This window comes from Nymphaea colorata, chromosome 5, assembly GCF_008831285.2.
Source record: "Nymphaea colorata isolate Beijing-Zhang1983 chromosome 5, ASM883128v2, whole genome shotgun sequence".
Taxonomy (NCBI): Eukaryota; Viridiplantae; Streptophyta; class Magnoliopsida; order Nymphaeales; family Nymphaeaceae; genus Nymphaea; species Nymphaea colorata.
The window spans coordinates 7137917-7160377 of NC_045142.1; the positions used below are offsets into that span (position 1 = coordinate 7137917).

Here is a 22461-nt window from a genome sequence, read left to right on the forward strand (position 1 = left end):
CAGAATCATACATGTAACCAATACACTATGCGCTTTCTTCATTTTTTGAGACAGATTCTAAACATTGTGTTATTGTTGCTGAATAGCGTATGAGTGACTCAAACAAAAAGTGAGCGTATCTTTAGATTTGGTTTGATGGTTTATAGTTTCAGCTTTCTAAGTGTACCAAATGGTAATTTTCAACCAACATCTTATATATTTGACTAGTTTGCTTCCTTGATTTACAAAATATGATTTGTTGAATTTGAAAAAAACACTATTATGTCAATGAATAAAACAATTTGGTAAATGAAACACTTCGTTACTCTGTATGAATCTTTTTATGGACTGTTCTAGTGTTTCATGAATTTAATCAAATCTAGATTTGAAGTAAATTTATGGGATATTCATATAACACTTTAATTACCAAACAACCCTTAAATAAACAAAAGCTTGACGGGTTGACTACTGAGTAGAACATTTTGCTTAGATGAAAATAAAGATAGAGTACATTTTTTTGCATAAAATTCGGCTAAAAAGAAAGTCGTTTTATTCCCATAAAAAGCGGGATTTTAAAAATAATTTTAAAAATAGATTTTAAAATATTTGGAAAATGAAATAGTTAGTTGGAAAGGGAATGAGAGAATATAAAATTGTTGGTCCGGGGTATATGCGTCAATGCCACGATCCAAGGTCCGCGACCGTCTGAGACGAGGCCCACGCATTTGACGAAATTCTTCCGGAGTTTGGTCCATCATTTTTCCCTCGTTTTCCCGAGGTTCAGTGGAATTATCAAACTATGATAAGGGTATCGTCAGTGAAACCGACTGCTTTCTTTCCTTCTTCCACCTCTCTCTCTCTGTCTCTGTCTCTCTCTCTCTCTCCATGTCATGGCTGCATTTCGTCTCCTCTTCCTTCTTCTTCTCTCGTTTGTCTTCGCTTCCTTCACTACAGATGCTCAGTCTCCTGGTACCTTTCTTCCTTTCTTTCCTTTGCTTCTGCTTTTTGCTTTGTTTTTCTGGGTTCCTGCTTCCTTACTGCTTTTTCCTTTTACTATGACACCAATATTTGTCAAGATGAAATTTCACATGAATTTTATGCTGTAGACTATGAAATGAGGCAGAGTCTTTCGATTTGTGCTAGTGATGCATGCAACAGCTTGAACTTCTTTGGTTCTTGGATTTTTCCTTTTTCTTTTCCGGTTCGCTTGCCACAGAATAACATGTAACCGAGTATTGTGTACTAAAATTTGATGTATCCAGTAAGCAACGCAGAACACGTGTTTCAGTTGTAAAGAGTTTTTGCAGTTGGTGGTGAATTCGAGTCATGGTCCCTTATAAATAAGAGAAACCCCAAAAGAATACTCACCATTTTCCAATGTTGAAGCTTTCAATGCTGAATATGATGGACAATGAAAAAGTTTAGTGTAAAATCTGGGGTATGAAACATGTACCCAGTGCTCAAGTTAAAGTGGCACCGTGGAAATCAAAACTTCTGAAGTTGACCTTTTAGCAGTTAGCACCTGTTGAGTGCAAAAGCTTGTTTACAGAAAAGTTGTTCAAATATTCTATTTTGTATAGATCAAATTGATGTTCTCGCTTGAGGGCCTTGCAAAAAATTTAGGGGACAGACTTGCTTAAACTTGGCTAGCTGTCCCAGAGTGCACCTCTAGTGGGCATAGCATGCTGCGTTTATCTTGGTCAGAATCTTGTGTTTGTTTCCCAAGACCTGCTTCATGCAAACGAGTTGTAGAGAATTCAGAGACAAAATGCAACCCGTCTTGGTTCCTGAAAGTGCTTTCTGAGGAGCTTCAAAGAGTCGTAATTTCCATATCTGTTTCAGGACCTCATCTTCTGCATACGAAATGCATTGTGAAAATATTTTTTCATCACAATGTCATTATCCTGTAGCTACTGTAGCTTATAGAATACTGAGGAAATGAATGTCTTTGTTGCAAGATGTAGATCATGCTTAAAATGCTTTGCGATACATCATTTGCTTATTTAATTTCATTTGGTTTTTCTATTTTCACTATCATTTTTATTCTGTTTTTAACATGTTGTTCGATTGATCTGGGACAGGCTTTATAAGCATAGATTGTGGTGGAACAGAAAAATATACTGATGAAATTGGGCTTGAGTGGATTCCAGATAATAACTTTAGTTATGGTGAAATAGCAAATATTTCTGTGGCAGGTGAGAGCCGGAAGCAGTATCAGACACTCAGACATTTCCCTCCAGATGATAGAAAGTATTGTTATATATTAAGTGTTAAATCTAGAATTCGGTATCTTGTAAGAGCGACTTTTTTGTATGGGCTTTTCGACAGTAGTAGTGTCTTTCCAAAGTTTGACATCTCAATTGGGCCAACTCACTGGTCAACAGTTGTCATCTCTGATGCCAACACTACAGAAATCCGGGAAGCAATCTTGTTGGCCAATTCAGATTCAATTAGTGTTTGCCTATCTAATGCTTCTACTGGAGTTCCATTCATCTCTACGCTAGAGCTTCGGCAGTTTAATGATTCAATGTACTATACCAACTTTGAAACTCAGTATTTTCTTAGTGTTTCAGCAAGAATTAATTTTGGGACTGATGACACAACACCTGTCAGGTAAACTTAATTTTCAGTGGCTATTTTTTGAAGGGTTCATTTTTCATTCCTCATGCGTTTGCCTCTTAAGAGTGGTTTGTTTAATGATTTAATCTTTCCCTGCAAAACTACTTTTGACTCAGATGGTTACATGTTCATTGTCCTATAGCTCAACAATAAATATTGAACATTAATGTGTGTCATATGGTTCTACCAGTTGTGTGATAAGAACATATGTTAATTTGATTTTTTGCCTTATAAGTGATAGTTGAGAAATTTTTGTACATCTTTTTGTGATCTTCTAGAATTTTGCTGTTCCACATTAGCCTGTTTTATGCTTGGAACTTTCTGTACCTATAGATAGCATCATTGTCACAAAAAACGTGTACGGGTGTTATATGACAAAAAATTTCTCGGGTATAATACGGCAAAGTTGTATATCTCGAAAATAAAATGGGCAAATCTCTGCAAATTTTTAAAAAATTTAAAACATTTATTAAATCCTGAAAATTATAAAAATAAAAAATCATAAAAATACGAAAAAAATGAAAAAAAACACGTATCATATGCGTTTTTTCATGTTTTTTATTTTCTGGCGTTTTTTTTCAAAGATGCGTTTTTTTCACGTTTCATATGGCTGACTCTGTTTTGGCATATTATACACTATTTTTTTCAATAGGACACGTTTTCTGTGACAGTGGATACCATATAGCAGGTGTAGGTCATTCATTGCTACTTTTTTTCTTTAGCGGACATCATCAAGCTTCCAAGCTTTTTTACACCTGCCTGCTCTTACCAGTGTCTGTTATATTAGTTGGCACCATTGCAATTGCAGATGTAGGTAGTTCAAAACCACTCTAATTTTCCAAATCATGCCATAGTTGGACTACCACTTAAATATATAGCTTATGACACTCCATTTTTTTGAATGCTATGTCGGTGGGCTGGTGGCTTGGTACCAATTAACATAAATTTAGATGGGTTCATGGATCTTGAGCAACTAATCTGGTAGGACAACTCGAAAACTACAGTTTTCAAGTTATTAGGTGCACAAAAAATTTGGCAGATTTGACTTAATCCAATAAAAATGTGGTGGATAAAGACAAGATATTGTACCAAGTCAATCACCTGGTAAGGTTTACTGCTATAGCTTCATTGGCATGTGAACAGCAAAAAAGATTATGTTATAAGTATGTATTGAAATATAGGAATAGGTTCGCCCCTTGAAAGGACATCTGGAGTTGTTATATTGTGACAAGGACTTGTACGGGGATAAATAGAAATTAAAGACACTTATTTATACCTAGTGAGATATTGACTAGTCTTCATACAAGGGGACATGCTAGAAGTTCCCAAACTTTGAAAGTGATTTCATCATTGCTATTTACTAATTCACTCTGTATAGTTGTGTTTCGTTTCTGACCTGACGTATGTCATTTCAGATATCCTGATGATCCATTTGATAGAATATGGATATCGGACTCATTAAGGCGGGCAAATTTTCTCGTTGATGTTGCTACTGGAACATACAAAGTGTCAACCAGAAGGCCTGTATATGTGAATAGAAATGAGAGACCGCCAGAAAAAGTGATGCAATCAGCAGTAGTTGGTCAGAATGGGACATTATCTTATCGACTGAACTTGGACGGTTTCCCTGGTTCTGGTTGGGCCTTCTGTTACTTTGCTGAACTTGAAGATTTGGGTCCAAATGAGACCAGGAAATTCAGGCTCATGATTCCAGGCATGTCTGAGTACAGCAAAGCCAGCGTAAATGTTCAAGAAAATGCTCAAGGCAGGTTCAGGTTATATGAACCGGGATACCCGAACATATCATTTCCTTTTACTTTGTCATTTGAATTTGTCAAGACAATTGATTCGACCAGGGGGCCTATCTTAAACGCTTTTGAGATAAACAAATATGTACAGATTAGTGCTGGTTCTCAAGATGGTATGAGCATTCTACATTTCCTGTTTACTGATTTATTCAATGATTTTGGTGGTCTTACCACCAACTAAAGAAACTACAAAGTACAAACAGTAGTTGGAGTTATTGATGCATCGCTTCTGTAATTCCAGCGTCAAATGCTGCTACGTTATGTTCACATTATCCACTAGCTACTTGGGCACAAGAAGGTGGTGATCCATGCTTACCAGTTCCATGGTCATGGGTGAAATGTACCTCCGATCAACAGCCAAGGATAGTTGCAGTGTAATCTGATTCATTTTTAAACTACCTTTTGCTTTTCTATTGGTTAATGGCTTATCTGATGAATTACTTTTTTGGCATATCACTTGTTAAACTGCTGCATACCCATGGGGTTTCTGCTCTTCTACTAGGAGCAGCTCATTAACATCACCAAGTTGACAAGATATCATGAGTTGAAATGCACAGATGCATATCCCTTTGCCAAAATGGCAAGTCAGTTTGTTCTCCTTGGTGTGTAATTGGGCCAAGGAAGACTGAATTACCTTGATAGAAAGAAGATCGTCTAAATGATGCAAAGTATGTCTTTGTCTTTTTGCAGTTATTTATCTGGAAAAAATCTGACGGGGAATGTTCCTTCAGAGTTGTCAACTTTGACTGGCATAACTGAACTGTGAGTGTTTCACAAATCTCATGCCATTTGCTTATATAACAACTTTGTTCACTGTTTCCAGAATCATTGTTTCAGGTGGCTCGATAACAACTCATTCACTGGTCCAATACCAGACTTAAGTGGATGCATCAATTTGAAGATCATGTAATCAGCATTTTGCTGTCTTATGCACTTGTTGCGGTTAGTCTTGTTTTTTGACATAGTGATGGAGGACTGACCATATTATTTCTTTCAGTCATCTCGAGAACAACTTCTTTACTGGTGAAGTCCCTGCATTCTTGGCAGCATTACCAAACCTTAGTGAATTGTAAGTTGAAAATTTAAGATTTTTCATGACTAAATCAAGAATTATTGCTTTCTAATGGAAGCCCTTAATTGTTAGCGGTTTCTTCCAAAGAAATAGTCTTTCATAGATGCTTCTATTTTATTACATTCTGAACTTATATTTAACATTTTCTAACAATTTGTTTTATAAATGTTCAGATACTTGCAGAATAATATGCTGTCTGGAGTGGTGCCTCGTGATCTGCTTCATAAGAATATTGTACTGAAGTGGGTATTATCTTCTTTACTTTGTCACATGGTGGGCCTGGATATCTATTATTTGCATGGTTTTCTATTCACAGAAATGCCTTATCTGCATGCTAGTAGGATATGAAATTTTCAAGGACTTGGGCTTCTCCACTATATCATGTAGATGCACCTTTCACCCTAAAGAAGAAGAAGGCAAAAACGAAGAGATGGAGAATACAATTTATAAAGCATTATCCTTTCTTGTAATTTACAAATAACTTTTAAAATTTAAAACATATCTTTGTTCGACTTACGGAAGATTTTCTTTTACAGCTTACAAAAACTTATTTTTATTTCATCCACACCTAATTTTGCCTTAAAATCTCACACCAGCACCAACACCTGCACCCAAGTGGCCTAGTGCTAGAAGATCGGCTGAGACCCGCTCAACTGAGGTCAACATTCTCTGCTGCCTCTTTCATGCAAGAAGTGTAGGCTACAGCACCAAGCTACTGGTTCATCTTCTGCAAGCTCAGACAGGCTATCTGGCCATGCCATGGGGCTGGAACAGCAACGACCTTATACCTCTATTTTCTGCAATTCCTTAGCCACTGAGGAATGGCTAAGGAGCTTGGGTGGTTGTATACTGGCAGATCAAATATGAGTCCAATTGGACTTCTGGTGAGGGAGGTATGGCCCCTAATAGCTCAGACTGTGACAAGGTGGGTTTTGGCACTGGTGGGCCAACTGCTAGACAAAACTGGCAGAAGATCGTGAATCTTGTGGCGAAGATTGGTTGCTTCTGACCGTTGCAGAGGTTATGGACCTGTCTGAGTGTTCAAGAAGGCAATCGGAACTGCAGGGAAGTGTGCTCACACATTTGTGACATGGCTAACCTCTTAGCTATCGACTGGCCAATGATGTTCCCTAGGCCTTTGGTTTCCGACTAGCTTCTTGGATTTTGCAGCTGTCGGTTGTTGTAGATTCAACTTTTGCAGCCGAGTCTTTGTTCCCTGTGGATGGGCTCATATCACCTTGTTTCTCCACTTGTCATTCCTAATAACAACCCCTCCTTTGCAGGAAGGGGTGCTCATCAAGACCATAAGCCTATGTTCTCATCCATAATTTTATGTGTTCTCTCTCTCTCTCTCTCTCTTTCTGTCCTCTCTGTCTTCTGTTCCAACTGAAATTGTATGATTCAGCTACATTAAGCTTGAAGGTTCTCATTTCCCTTGTCCGCGTGTTGCGGCTGGCCACTAAAATTGCTAGCTAAGTAGGATCAAAGATTAAAGAGAGATGGAGCATCTAGCTTGCGTATTAGTTGAAGTTAGTACTAAGGGAGCATGTAACTCACTATAAATGTGGCAGATAATATGCCCGCATGCTGGTTTATAATGTCGCTACTTTTTGCAATTAAAGCACTATTATGCTTGGCTAAGTTAGCTGTTTTCGAAAAAACAACTGTTCTTAAGACTCACTGATGGAAACCGTGAATGCATGACCACAATATTTTCAGAAAGCAAAAAGTACTAAATGATGGGTTAAATTGTACATTTGAAGTGCCAGCACAGAAGTAAAAGAGTAGGGAAGACGATTTTACTCGGCCAATTTCTGGTTATACGTCTCATGGGCAGACATATTTTGTCCAAAGGGGGACTTTCCATCTAAGTCACACAGACACTGCAAAGTGACTGCCGCACCCGTGTCGACACCACTCGGGTGCGGGTGCTGCTCGGATTCGCACCCAACACAAGTCAACAAGAGTCGGGTGCGGCTGACCACACCCGATCATTTTCGTCCATTTTGGACACGCACCCGACTTGAGTTTGACTCGAGTCGGGTGCGGTCAAGCCGCGTCAAGCCCATTTTCTTCTTTTTTTGATATTTTTTATTTTAAAAATTTTTAACGTTAAAAAGAGGGTTTAGCATTTTTTTTTTTCCATTTCTGTGTTCAGTCCTGGTTTTGTTGTTTTTTGTTTAATGTTTGTACTTTGTAAGCATGTTAATGCTTAATATGTTACATTCATTTATACAATACATTATAACTTGTAAGTATGTAGCATATAATATTCATATATAATTTATCCATAAAGTGTGTAGTGTAGAGTGTATAGACTATGATGTATACTCTAAATTTCTTAATTCTTATATGTGTGTATATATATATATATTATAATAATAAATTAATAATAACAAATAAATATTCTTGCCGCACCGTCGCACCTAAATTTTTGGAGATGTGCCGCTCCGGCACCCGCACCGACACCCGCACCCCTCACCTATGTGATATAGCTTTCCATCTTAAGACTGATGGCAAATATGAGTGGGCACTGGGTGTTTTTTATTTTTTTGAGTTAGTGCATCCATTGTTGTATACATGTTTCAAGGGCATAAGGGTGTTAAAAGGGAAAGAAGGAAACAATTTAAATGTGGTTCGGAGTGGACGACTCCCATGTCCACATACTCTCAGCACAGGCACAGATTTACAATCCATGGTGAGAGTTGACACTATTTATAAATGTGATTACAAATGGTTGTACATGCCAGCAATAGGAGATGCTGAATTTTCTCTGGTTTAGATCTTGATCTATGGTCATTACTTTCTTGTTGTTATCCTTGTCTTCTTGAGAGTCTGCTTGACCCGTGGCACTTTCCATCCTTGCTTTATCATTGTCCGCATAAGCAGGACTGCATGGATGGTGCAGATGTATGCTGTCTAACAGTTGTCCACCATGCATTTGTATTATGAAAGCTTTGAAATGAGAATGGTACATATTGTGTTCTGTCTATTTCGCCATCTTAGCCTTCTTCTCTGGTATCTTCTCTCTTTTCCATTTGTTCCTCTTTCTTTTCTCCCCCTCATGCCCCCTTTATGTGAATCCCTTTCATCATGTAGAACTCGAGTGCCTAAAAATCAGCAAGTACTAGAGATGAATGTGGGTCTTGAAGTCACTGACTTGATTCAAGGTTCTGAGGTCTGGATAAAAGTCTCTTGTAAGTTCCTTTAAATAAAAAAAAAATGGAAATAATCATAACACATGGCCAATGATTGGTGCTTGACAGCCACCAAATTCCTTGTCAATCTTTCAGGTCTTGAACCAGGGCTTTAATCTTGAGATTCTTGAAAGAATGCAATCCCATTATTTTGTTTTCTTCTATGAGATGACTGATTATGATCCTTCATGTGATGCAATGTTCTTTCTGCTTCTTGCATGGTTGACAAAGTGAAATATTTTATCCCTGAGCTAGCGTTACCGATAAGCAGCAGATCAGGAATAGGTTTTCTACCTTAATCTTCTTGACTCGGTACACATCTTTTCTTGATTTTGTTCACTTCTGTTTTTCAAGTACATTCCAACATTCTCATTTAGGTGCCACAACATTACTGTTCCCAAGGTCCTTTTTAGTACCTCATAATCTTCGTGACTAGAAAAAAGCTTTTTATACAGAAAATAGTTTTTTTTTTGGGTTTAATTTTCTGTTATTTTATCTTTCACAGTTCTTTGTTTTGTCAATCATATAACCTCCCTTTTTCATAAGCACCATTACGAGTTTTCACTACAGAAAAATATTATTTTTGCATTATGTAGCTCCTTGCCTGGTTCCACATTATCATAAGGTTAACTGTTAAGTATGATGCTGGAGATACAAACCTCTTTTTTTTGGTTCTAACCTTGGCTTTAGACTTCTTGGCCACTTCACATGGACACACCTGGAAAGGTGCTGCACCTTTGTCCACATGGCTTGGCACAGCTGTGCAGGTGTGAGACATGGCTTGAATACAACTTTTGGTCGATTTTTGTATTTTTGAATCAGTAGTTTAATGTTTAGTAACATAGATAATGTTAATATGTTTCTGACATTTTGTTTCCTAACATCTTACTGCAGCCAAGTTTTTTGAAAATGCTCTGCATCAGTGTCCGCACATACAAGCATGTGATATAGCATCTTTGTGTTTGCACCTATTTCCTTATGGTGATTCTGGAAGGAAGGAAACTGGTCTGGTCATTATGAATTTGCATGAATGATCTCAAAGTGTATGAATTGCTTGATTGCTTTAGTTGGTGAAATATCTCATGCACCATCTGCATGAAAGGAATTGGATTAAAAAGTTCAAATGTGATGTGGGATTTGCCTACATTTTTTCGATCTATTGGACTTTTGGTTATAGATGTCTATTTCATGAGGTTGATTTTATGTTTGATTAATTGTTGTGATATATCTATCATCTTTTGATCCTCATTGTCATTAGATTCTGATGTTTAGATTCTGATGTTTGTAGCTAGTAATTTTTGACTTATATTTAGCTACATGCAGATAACTCGACTTTGTTTTCTTTTCTCAGATATATCTAGGGTTATAATTTATGCTTTTATTTTAATGATCTCTTTTGCAGCTATTCTGGAAATACAAATCTTCATAGAGAAGGAGATCAGAAAGTCAAACTTATTATCGGTGTTGTCATTGGGCTATTCTTTCTTCTTATTACTGCAATGTTTATATATTGCTGCCTCTTATGTGCTCGAGGTGAAAAGAAGAAAACTGGGAAAGGTAGTTCACTGGCAATTACTTTTGCTAGAAAACAACTATTTAATATAATGGTCTCACTGTATCTTTGTGTTTTTGTAGTTGAACTTGTTGAACAAATGGTTGCAGCACCTTCACTTCCTGCAGTGCCTTCTCTTCCTGCACCTCCCTCAGATAAGGCAGTTTCAGTGTTCAGTGATGCTGCCACAGAAGGATCACATTGTTTCACACTGGCTGAAATTGAGACTGCAACTGGCAAGTTTGTAAAGAAAGTAGGTTCTGGTGGATTTGGATCTGTGTTCTATGGCAAGCTAAATGATGGAAAGGAAATAGCTGTCAAAGTCCTATCAGCTAATTCCTATCAAGGGAAAAGAGAATTCTCAAATGAGGTAAAAATGAAATTTGGGGAATTATTAACTAGATAACGGAGCAAACCTCATCAAGAAAAATGTACATTTTTTTTTAGCATATCTTAATTTCTAACGGAGGTGGGTGCACACATGACAGACACACACACACATGTATTGGCTAGAGTTTATTCTGTCTTTACCTTATGCACCTTACTAACTCATGAAATACAAATGGATCCGCATACTACAACAAAGGGTGGACATCTATCCATTTTTTTTTTTTTTCGTGATAATGTTTTCTAGGAGATGAGTTCATATCCTCATATAGACAAATGAATTGAATATAACTGTATCAGATGTATAAAATTTGGATATGTATGATACGTTATAGTGCAGGAAAACCTGTGAATGCAATGTTTCAATACATAGTGTATCCAATTACATTTTGAACTAATAATGTGCAGTAAGAATCCTTCTTTTATTTCTATTGTGAAAGAGTTATGAGAAGTTTTAAGCAAGTCTTTGTTCTGAAAGCTAGTTTTTAACATGAATCATCAGTTTTCTTCTATTTTGCAGAGCATTTTATTAAAAGATATTACTATTCCATTTTGATGCAGGTCTCCCTGCTCTCCAGGATTCATCACAGAAATCTTGTTGCATTTCTTGGATACTGTCAAGAAGAAGGGAAGAGCATCCTTGTTTATGAGTTTATGCACAATGGGACCCTGAAGGAACATTTATATGGTCAGTGTGGCCTGATCTTGTGAAGCTTTGACTACAACGTTTCTTGTGCAGGCTGAGCATGTTGATATCAAGTTACATTTTTGCAGGACCTTTGACTCAGGAAAAGTCTGTTAGTTGGACCAAGCGTCTTGAGATAGCTCAGGATGCAGCGAAAGGTTAGAACTGTTTATATTTTACTCTCTTGTTTTCTCATATGCAGAACTTAATCTTTACCATTGATTAGGCTTGGCCTGATATCTTCAAGACAACCTATTTTCAGGCATAGAATACCTACATACAGGATGTGTTCCAACCATAATCCATAGGGATTTGAAAACTAGCAACATACTTCTTGACAAGAATATGAGGGCTAAGGTCTCAGATTTTGGGCTATCAAAAGTTGCAATAGATGGATCTACGCATGTCTCAAGCATTGTACGAGGGACTGTTGGCTACTTGGACCCTGAGTAAGTATTTCTCCAGTGACATCCTGTTCTGCTCTCTTGCTGATTATGAAGTATTTAAATATATGCCACTTTGTTGGTGCACTCTCCTCTTATTCTAAAAGTTGACTCATCAAATCTTAAAAAAAAAAAAAACTGTACTTTCTGGCTAGATAATTCTCTTCCTGTAATTCACCTTGAATCTTGTTTAATTGCTTTAGCAATTTCATCTTATGCCTTCACCTATATATAATATCTTACAATCATTTTTACCTACAACCCATTTCAGGTTCCTTTTTGTTTTTCTACTTATTCTGTAGATCCTGTCCTACAGTTGGTTTATTAGAAACCAACTTTTGAGTTTTCAAATCTCAAGAAGTTTTCTTTTAGTGATCTCAAAAATCAATGGTCTGAAATGTTGCAAACTTTGTGGCTAGAAAACTGCAATTTCTTGCTTTTGAAACTTGAAAGGATATAAAATATAATTTATCATCTAAGTATTACTATTGGGTTTTTGAAAATGTAACATAACTCAATCCATGCAGTTAAATTAGTGAAAAATACTCTTATGGTGCACATCACTAACTTTAGGCATTTTGAAGGTCATGGATCATATATTGTAGGTGGCAAGAGGTAAGGACTCGTGTCTTTGTGTGTGTGTGCATTCTAAATAATATAGACTCTACCAAAGGGTTGCCACACCCATGACTCAGGTGGGTGTGCAGCTTAGGAGCGACAACTGACAATTTTCTCTTCCTCTGTTTTGTTTCACACACACACACACACACACACATATATAGATATATATATATATATGTTGATCTTAACGTTAAACAAGGAAGAACGAAGAAAAATGAGATAGGAGTTAATCAAGAGAAGCTAGAGAGGAGAGAAAGAGAGAAAAGGAAGTCGTATGTCGTGGCTCCTCGTCTTCCTTTAGATTAAAAGGAACTAATTATGGTTATGTCTAACCCCTTACATAAAGAGGCCAATAAATAATTAAAAATTCAAAGAACTAGTAAATAATAAGTTCCAAAATACAGAAAACCTCAAACCAGTATGTTTTCTCAACACTCCCCCTCAAGCTGGAGCATTCTTTCATGCTCAGCTTGCTACAACACTTCATGAAATCTGATATAGGGAGAGCTTTGGTAAATAGATTTGCAACTTAATCTTCTGAGGCCTCATGTTCAGTAGAGATAATCCCTGCTTGAACCAAGTCCCTAATATAGTGACAATCTAACTCGATATGCTTGGTCCGTGCGTGGAAGACCGAATTATTGGCTATATAGGTGGCTGGCTTATTATGACATTGCATTTTTATAGGCTATCAAGGCCTTCTAGCAGGGCTCTCACCATTTTAAGCCATGGCTCGGTACTCTGACTCTGCACTAGATCGAGCCACAACAACTTGCTTTTTATTTCTCAAGAGACTAACTTACCTCCAACAAAAATATATAATCCCGTAGTGGACTTTCTTTCATTAATAGAGCCTGCATAATCTGCATCAGAATAAGCCTCTATCTGGAGTGATGAACTTCTTCTAAATAATAAGCCATTTCCAAGGGAACCTTTTGGAAATTTCAATAGTAGCATAGTTGCATCCCAATGCGTTTTTCTGGGCTTGTCCATAAACTAGCTCAGTTTTCCCACAACAAAGGACATATCTGGCCGAGTGATGGTTACATATAGTAGCTTTCCAATCAGTGACCGATATGATTTACTATCAATATGTAAAGATTTATCATCATGTAAGTGAATATGAGAATTCATAGGAATAGATGCTGGTTTAGTTCCAGTCATACTTGTTTCTTGTAGCAAATCAAAAACATATTTTCTTTGTAGAAGAACTAAACCTTCTTTACATCTTGCTACTTCTATCCCCAAGAAGTAACACATAGAGCCAAGATCTTTAGTAACAAAGTGTTGTTTAAGATACTTCTTTGGTTATTGTATTTCTTGCTCGCTGTCACCAGTTAAAATAATGTCATCCACATCTCTTGAGGTCCTTTTTGTGAACAATGAATTATCTAAAGGAGATCTATGAAACCGAACTTGGACACAACATCACACAACTTTTGAAGCCATGCTCTGGGACTCTGTTTCAAACCATATATAACATTCTTTAATAAATATACCTTAGTACACTCCCCCTGACTCTCAAAGCCTGGCGGTTGCTGCATATAAGCTACTTCAGATAAATCTCTATACAAAAATGCATTTTTGACATCCAATTGGTACATATTCCATCCATAATGAATTTAACAGATATAATTGGTCGTATAGTACCCAAACATGTCACAAGAGCGAAAGTTTCAAAGAAATTAATACCATACGTTTTGTGTGTACCCTTATGCTACCAACCGTGCCTTGTATCGCTCAACTGTACCGTCGAAGTTATACTCAAGAATAGATACCCTTTTCGAGCCGACAATATCTGCCCGGATGGAGGATCAACAAGATCCCAAGTGTGGCGAGATAGTAGAGAGTCCATCTCCTCTTCATTCCTTGGTACCACTTAGAGTCCAAAAGAGCTTGTTCATGCGAGATAGGGATTGAAGTAGCTGACAAGGCATCAATTAATTTGCAGCACATATGATCTCCCAAATGAGTTGTACTAACAAATTTAAAAAGAGGATGAATTGTGCATTGTTTGATCCCTTTACGTAGTGCAATAGGCAATTCATCAGGATGAGAAGCATCAATTGAACACTCAGGCATGTCATGTAGTTCAGAACTCCATACGACAGTGCACGGTCATTAGGTGATGGATTCCTTCTTGAATACATGAGAGGAGAATCTTTAGACCGCGGAATGGAGGAATTGGGACAAGTGGAGGATGATATAAAAGGAAGTGACTCAAGTGGAATAGGAGGAATTGAAAGTGGAACAGACGGGGGCATCTCAGACTGTGGATATGAATGGCTTGCAGGAAAGAATGGAAAAGACTTGAAAAAGGTTATATCGACACTGACAAACTCTCGATTAGATATAGGATCTAAGCATCGGTACCCTTTTTGATTTTGAGCCTATCCCACAAATACACATTTACTTGCTTGCACAACTAGTTTATCTCGATTAGGTTCAAGTCGATGTACAAAGCATGTGTATCCAAATACACGTAGAGGTAAAAAGAACAAAGCTTTGTTCGGGTAAAGAATTTGAATTGGTATCTTGTTATCTATGGAAGAGGATGACATTCTATTTATTAAGTAACATGTGGTTAAGATTGCATCTCTCCAAAATTTGGAAGGCGTATGAGAATGAAGCATGATACTGTGAGCTACATCTAACAAATGGCACGTTTTCTTTCAACCACCATTTTGTTGAGATGTGTGAGGGCATGTAAACTGTAGCACAATACCATGATATTTATAGAATTCAAGCAGAGATGTAGATTTGAACTCGAGAGCATTGTCAGTGTGAACAACCTTGACACACGAATTAAATTGAGTTTTTATTTTCAATATCAAAGATTTCAAGATACAAGGAGCTTCAGATCTGTCCTTCACCAAAAAAACCTAAGTGACTCGAGAGAAGTCATTAACAATGAACAAATAGTAATGAGACGACAACTGACTCGGGCCTCGACTAGGTCTTCATACATCAACATGAACTAAATCAAATAGATTTTGGTTAGATTGACTTTGACTCGATGGAAATGATGTATGACTATACTTACCCAGTTGACAATCTTCACACTCTATAGAGGTTGTAGAAGAAATCTGAGGACATAACTGCCGAAGTTTAGGAAAAGATGGATGACCAATTCTGAGATGCCATTAGAGCACACTTGAAGGTGAATCAACTAAGAATGACGCCTCTTTAACAGATGCATGCAAGAAGTAAATTCCATCTCTCTCATGGCCTCCACCAATCTTCTTCCCAGTCGATAGGTCCTGAATACACAAGTACTCGGGTCAAAAATAACTCGGCAATTCATCTCTTTAGTTAATTTGCATACACATATCAAATTCTTTGGGAATTCAGAAATATATAACACTTCATGAACATGTAAAGATGGAGATAGACAAACATCTCCATCCGGAGATAGCTTCCATCCACCAATTGAACATGCTATGAGGGATTAAATTTCTGCAAATTTGAAATACCAGCATCTTCACAAAAGTGTTTAGATGCTCCAAAATCAATTATCCAACAACCATTGTAGAGAGTTTTACTTGCAAAATATGCTCAATTTGTGATAGCAGTGTTAGCCGATAAGGTGGAAGGTGCAATATTTGATCGATGCTCCATAATTAAGTCAAGTTCAACTGGACTTAAATTGAAAGATGTAGCATCTACAGAAGCGGTAGTGGGATTCACCTTAGGAGCCAGATTGTGTGTTTGGAGCTGGAATGGATGAGGATGTCATACTCGATGATATAGATGTGTTAGGTTTATCCACTTTGTTCCAACACCTATCCTCTAAGTGGCCAAGTCGACCACAATATGTGCATTAGAGTCTTCCGCGTCCTCCTGAACCACAACCTCTTTCTCTACCATGGGAAGAGTGTTGTGCACTTCGTCTTCGTCCAAATGAGGCAAGTGTAGATGGTTGAGAGTCATTTGTAGATGGAAAAGGGTAACAACCAATCTGTTTAGCCTGTTGAAGGCCTCATCTAGATCAGGAAAATCTGATCCTGTAAGCATTTGGGCCTTGGCTGTAGAGTAATCTGATGACAATCTAGTTATAAATTTAACAACAATCATTTGCTCCATGTGAGACTTGAGACAATGCTTGTAGGGAGGTTTGAATTCATCTTTTCGTGGGTAAACTTCAGCTTCGTAAAGTATTCAGTTAAATCCATGTCACCTTGTTGCATTTGTAATAGTTCTTGCTGAACTTGTAGAATTTTGCTGATGTTCTTGTCTTGAGAGTACGTCTGTCAGAGAGAATTCCATATAGCTTTAGCTGTACTATAGCAGTGCCCAACAACAATTTGAGGTTGAGTGCTTAAGCCAAACACTAAGTATGCTATTTTCTTCCTCCTACCATGCATACTTGCCCATTTTTTCTATTGGCTCATCTTCTTTCAAAATATATTTCTTCCCGTGTACAACAACTGACAGCATGAAGGTTCTAGGCTTCTAGCCATAGTCACAAAAAACATGAAAAAAACACAATAAATTAAATTGCCGTTTGAAACTTAAAAAAACACGTTTTTTTTGAAAAAAACGTTAAAAACGAAAAAAGTCGTTTTAAAGCGTTTTTAATGCATTTTTTCCATTTTTTTAATGCCAAACAGTTTTTTTTTTCATTTTCTATTTTTTATTTGTTGCAAATCTACTTAACTTTTACTGTTTGTGTTATTAGTTTCTCACTTATTTTTTTTCTCCCATTTTTAGTTTTTTTAAATTTTTAAAAATTCACTATATTTCCCCCCTTTTTTTCAAGTTCGCCATATTATACCAAGAAAAACCTCACCTTTTAAAACTCTGAAACGTTACTTGTGACTACGGTTCTAGCATAGTTAGATCCATTGAGTTTGATAGTAGATCCAAAGGAAAACGGATTTGAGAAAGCTTTGTACTCTACACCAACATTAGTTTGCTTATTTCCAGATTCAATTGTATCATGTTGTAGAGATTTATTGGCAGCCATGGTAAAACTTCGAAGATAGAAAAATATGAAAGTCTATGAACAAACCTTTATGTAATTATGAAATACCCTTGAATGAAAGACAATAGATATTCTGATCGACAAGTAACTCCCAGTGAACACAATTGGTCCAACAAATGAATTAGCTTAACCCACGGCAGACTGCATCATGCCTGTACTACAGCAACACCACACCAATAACAAACAATGTTCTGACCTGTAGCTTGTTGTCTCAGCAACTCCACGACAGGCACACAGTTGTAGGTAGAGATTACTTCAGATTCATATCTTCAAGCGATCGGCAACTATCCACATATGCTTGAAGCTCCACCAACGACCTTAATTAACATGGGTTAGGGTTTCTGATCACGTTGACATATTTGTGATCAGTACCTTAACCCTCAACAGGCTGACAATTACCTTTTTCAGCCAAAATAAAGATTATCAACACCCAAGCATCGATGAAGAATAAGAACGAGGAAGGCTCAGCAATTTAAAACGGCGTCAGTAGGGTCCCAGGCTAAGTCACATGGGTACTTCAGTAAGGTCCACGTACCCGTGCGGCGTACCCATACCCAAAATGGGTACTTTGACACTTGGGTACCTATAGATCCAAACTGCTTAATTTTACTTTGATTTAATTTTTTCCACCTTACTTTTTATTTTATTCTTTGGATGTGAAAATTCGATTGATGTTCATATTTGACTAGGGGGCTGCTTGGTTGTCCATATGTTTAAAGTGTTTCATAGGTTTCTTAAACACACTGCTGCAAAAGCCATTGATATATATTTTCTATGTTATTTATTTGTTTATGTTGATGTATATTCTTTATTTTGATACATATTTTCTAAGTATCTCTTATTGTTTATATATATATATATATATATACTGCCGTACCCCCGCACCCGAGCTTTTTGAAAATGGTCAGTACCCGTACCCGCAGCAGCACTCATACCCGTACTTATGTGACATAGGTCCCAGGACTGTTTACTCTGATACCATGTTGATCTTAATGTTAAACAAGCAAGAATGAAGAAGGTGAGACGGGAGATAATTGAGAGAAGCTAGAGAGGAGAGAAAGAGAGAAAAGGAAGTCGTCTGTCGCGGCTCCTTCTTCCTTTAGATTAAAAGGAACTAATTAGGGTTATGTCTAACCCTTTACATAAAGATCCAATAAATAATTAAAAATTGAAAGAACTACCGTATACTAAAATTCCAAAATACGAAAAACCTCAAACCATCATGTTTTCTCAACAATATATATACACACACATTACACTCACACTCACACCCATGCTTTTTTGGGGAATGTCACATCCGCACCCGTGTTCTCCTACACCCATCACTTGTGTGACAGTGTGCAAGTCAGCAAGTGTATGTGTGTGCTTGATATAGGGTATGTATCAGGTGCAATCTTTTGTACATACTATTACAGTCTGTTACTTTCACCTGGCTCAATGGCTTAGATATCTTCAGCAAGACCAGACACATAAAAATCAGCCCTTGATTTGTTTGAAACCCCATAGAGCATGTGTTTGTGTGCGTGTAAAATCCTAAAAAGTTTTTTTGGGCTTGTTTCTGTTAATATATTGATTAAGGTCGAGCCTTTTTAGAGTCCCCAGTTTGACCTTTTTCCCTTGTTTTCCTTCTTCACCCCCCATTCCCGCCGCTGTCCCAGCCCCTTTTCTTTTTCTCCTTTTCTCTGTTGACTAGGACCACCTTGCTCACCTAGCACTTTTGACTACATTGCTTGAAGATTTGAGGGTGGTGCCGTGTTAGGGCATTAAAGTATGAAATAAATGGGTCTTCTTGTTTATAATATAGATCACATGGGTACTTCAATAAGGTCTATGTGCCCGTGTCGCCGTACCCATACCCAAAGTGGGTACTGGACACACGTGGATACTTTGTAGATCAAAACTTAGCCAAACTGCTTAATTTTACTTGATTTAATTCTTTCCAATTCAGTTTTCATTTTGTTTTTAGAGTTATTGTTCATTAACATGTAATGTTTTTATTTAAAACACTTGTTTATTTAAATTGCTGTCATTTTGATTTTTTTGTTTTATTTTTCTTATACACGTATATACCTCCTGTTGTACCCCCTACTCACATTTTTTAAAATTGCCGTGTTTGTACCCGTATCTCCATACCCATACCCAAAGTGTAGCCATACCTATGTGACTTAGAATACAGTCTGCTTCTTGCAGCACAAAATCATAAAGCATCCTTTTTTAGGATTCTTGATCATGGTGACTTCTTAGAGTAGCAATCATGCATGCAGGAAGAATGATCGATCTCAGTCTACATTTGCTTAAAATTTGGATATGTTTTCATATCTATATGGTTGCATGAAAATTTTGTAGTGCATATATACATAAGAGAGAGGGTGGTGTTCCCCAAGTTTTGGTGACCCCCCAGTGTCTATCTACTAAAAGACATAATTTCACTTAATTTGATGGTATAGGTAGAGCTAATAGTTTTTTCTTCCAAATCAGCTTCTGCATAATAATTTTAAAGATAATTATGATTTTTGGCTTACAAGATTCTGATGCACCTTGAACCATTGACTTTTGTTTCTCTTGTTTCACACCTTGAATGATGTGCTCGAGAGGTTCTTATTTGTTAAATGTACTACATTGATCTCATCAATCAAATTATTTTTTGTTCTTTGATCACTTGCTCAGATGTTCTTAGGCCAGTTGGGGCCTATATAACTCGAAGCTGACTGTCCTTGCTTACCTTTCAAGTCATCGGATATGGAGATATGTGTAGTCTAGATGTGCTCAGTGGAAAAAAAAAAGTGAACAAGTGAGGTACTTTTCTGAAAGCAAGAAAATACCCTTAACGAGGAAGCAGAAACTCCTTCCTTTAATGATATCTCAGCCACATATCTCTCCCATCTAATGGATGAGCGTTGGTTGACATAGTTGACACAAGTGAATGGTTGTTACCATATATATTTGTTGACGATTTCTCAGCCACATAGCCCTCTCATCTAATGTTTAAGTTAAGGTTTGGTTTGACATAGTTGACACAATTAAATGGATGATATATATATATATATATATATTTGTATTGGTAGGTCTCAAATCTTTGGCTGCTAGACCCGTAAAGAATCATCTTGGTCATTGATCTTTCTAACATGGATGATATGTTGATTGAGAGAAAAACAAAGAGAGAAATGAGATGTGTTATTTTAATCATTTTGCGTTAATTAACAACATTTTCTCCTTGTTTATTTCTCAACCATCCTTCTTAGAAAAATCAGTGGCCAAGATGATTTCTTACAGTCTAGCGTCTAAGGGTCTGGTACCTTCCAATTTCTATGTATATATAGGTTTTGACTGGAGGTTGTGCAGATAAGAGGGCACACATCCCAAGAGAAAGATGGGAGAGAGAGTGATGGCTGTAAAGGGAATGGATTCCTCTCTCTCTCTCTCTATATATATATATATATGTATATATATATATATGTATATATATATATATATATTCAAGTTCCCAAGGTCTGATGATGGGGCTCTACCTGCAAATAGGTGAAACCTGAAAGGCACAAGAAATTTTCCCTTGTGATTAGTAGTAACTGGAAAGTGTTCTCTCAAAGCCAAAGATAGCAATGCCAGAAACTTTTAGTATAATTTCTCAACTGCCACAGATGCTCCTGAGGTTTTGGGATGCAAAAGTTATTTTCCAATCACTCTTCTTATTTGAGTTGTATATGAGTCTTTGTAGTTGTTTCATGGTCAAGCCATGTTGGCATTGTCTATTTTCCTTCTATGCATCTTCACTTTTGGGCCTTGGCAGGTATTACATCTCTCAACAGTTAACAGAGAAAAGTGACGTTTATAGCTTTGGTGTCATTCTCTTGGAGCTGATTTCAGGACAAGAAGCCATCTCAAACGATAGCTTTGGTGCCAATTGTCGGAATATAGTCCAATGGGTAAGTACACAAGTATTCTTCTCCCTTGAGGTGTCTTGATGTAGTAGCGTCAGGGGTTTCTCATGTTCTATAACTTAACTACAGGCAAAGTTGCACATAGAAAGTGGAGATATACAGCAAATAATTGATCCATCGCTGCATGGTGAATTTGATATTCAATCAGTGTGGAAGATTGCAGAAAAAGCAATGATGTGTGTACAGCCACATGGGAGGTTCAGACCAACAATATCTGAAGTACTTAAAGAGATACAGGAAGCAATTTCCATTGAGACAGGAGGATCAGGTTCTGGGGGAGAAGATGACTTTGATATGCTGTCAAGGAACTCCAGGCATTCATCCATCAACGTAAGTCCTCTTGAGTTAGCTGTGTCTGACTCATACTTGTTACTCGATGAGTCAGTTGTCTTGCCAACAGCCAGATAGTTGACTTGCCTAGAAGTACTTTCTGGAGACGATCTGGGTTACCATCATCATCGTATTATACGAGTGGGAAGAGCTGCACAACTCAACGAAGTAGATCTACTGTATCTCTGGTGGGAAATCGTCTCTTAAAGATTGTTGAAGAAGCTGTTGCTTGTGTTGGCCTAAGGATGAAGATTTAGGATGCCAAAGCCTTTGTTTTTCAAACTCCCCCTGTTAAGGGTTTCTTGCCATGGTAAATCCATCGAGTCCTGATTGTTGAATATATCATTTTCTTATATTTTTTTGGTCACTTTTCATTATTTTCCCCTGTTTGGGTGTCTTGTCTATGGTTCCATTGAGTGATGTATATTGATGATTGCCTAAAATATGTTGAAAAAAATATTAGGTCAGAGACTTGCTTCTTTTCCCATTTCTCTTTCGCTTGAACTGAGAATTTGAAAAAACACACATGCTTTCTTGACATCCTACTGTCAAACTGAAGGCATCAAAGTGTGGTGGTTGCCTTCTGCCAGAAGCAGGTGCTGATGATTATCTAAGGCTCTACTCGCAAGTTGGGAATCTTTTTTTTTTGGGGATAGGCAGGTGAAATTTAATATCATCGTGAACTTGTTGAAGGCGCTTTGGAGAAAATTGCACGAGAAACCCATTCTTAATGATTAAGTGGAGATCTCACTTTCTTTAAGGTCAGATTCGAAACGTTTACAAAGAAAAACATTGTTCACTCGCATTTCTCGGGTAACTTTCATGCCGTATATAAAATATGTTAAT

At 37.2% G+C, this 22461-nt stretch overlaps 1 protein-coding gene across 1 annotated transcript; it reads left to right on the forward strand.

Moving 5' to 3' along the window:
- The first annotated feature begins 770 nt into the window (after nt 1–770).
- LOC116253938 (probable LRR receptor-like serine/threonine-protein kinase At1g67720) lies at nt 771–22082 on the forward strand. The gene is made up of 15 exons (XM_031628939.2): nt 771–948; nt 2061–2592; nt 4014–4519; nt 4648–4780; nt 5097–5168; nt 5244–5312; nt 5404–5475; nt 5652–5720; nt 10078–10232; nt 10311–10597; nt 11176–11302; nt 11389–11457; nt 11562–11748; nt 21135–21270; nt 21355–22082. The coding sequence occupies exons 1-15, from the start codon at nt 870–872 to the stop codon at nt 21691–21693; spliced, it is 2832 nt and encodes a 943-aa protein (XP_031484799.1). The 5' UTR covers nt 771–869; the 3' UTR covers nt 21694–22082.
- Nucleotides 22083–22461: the final 379 nt, after the last annotated feature.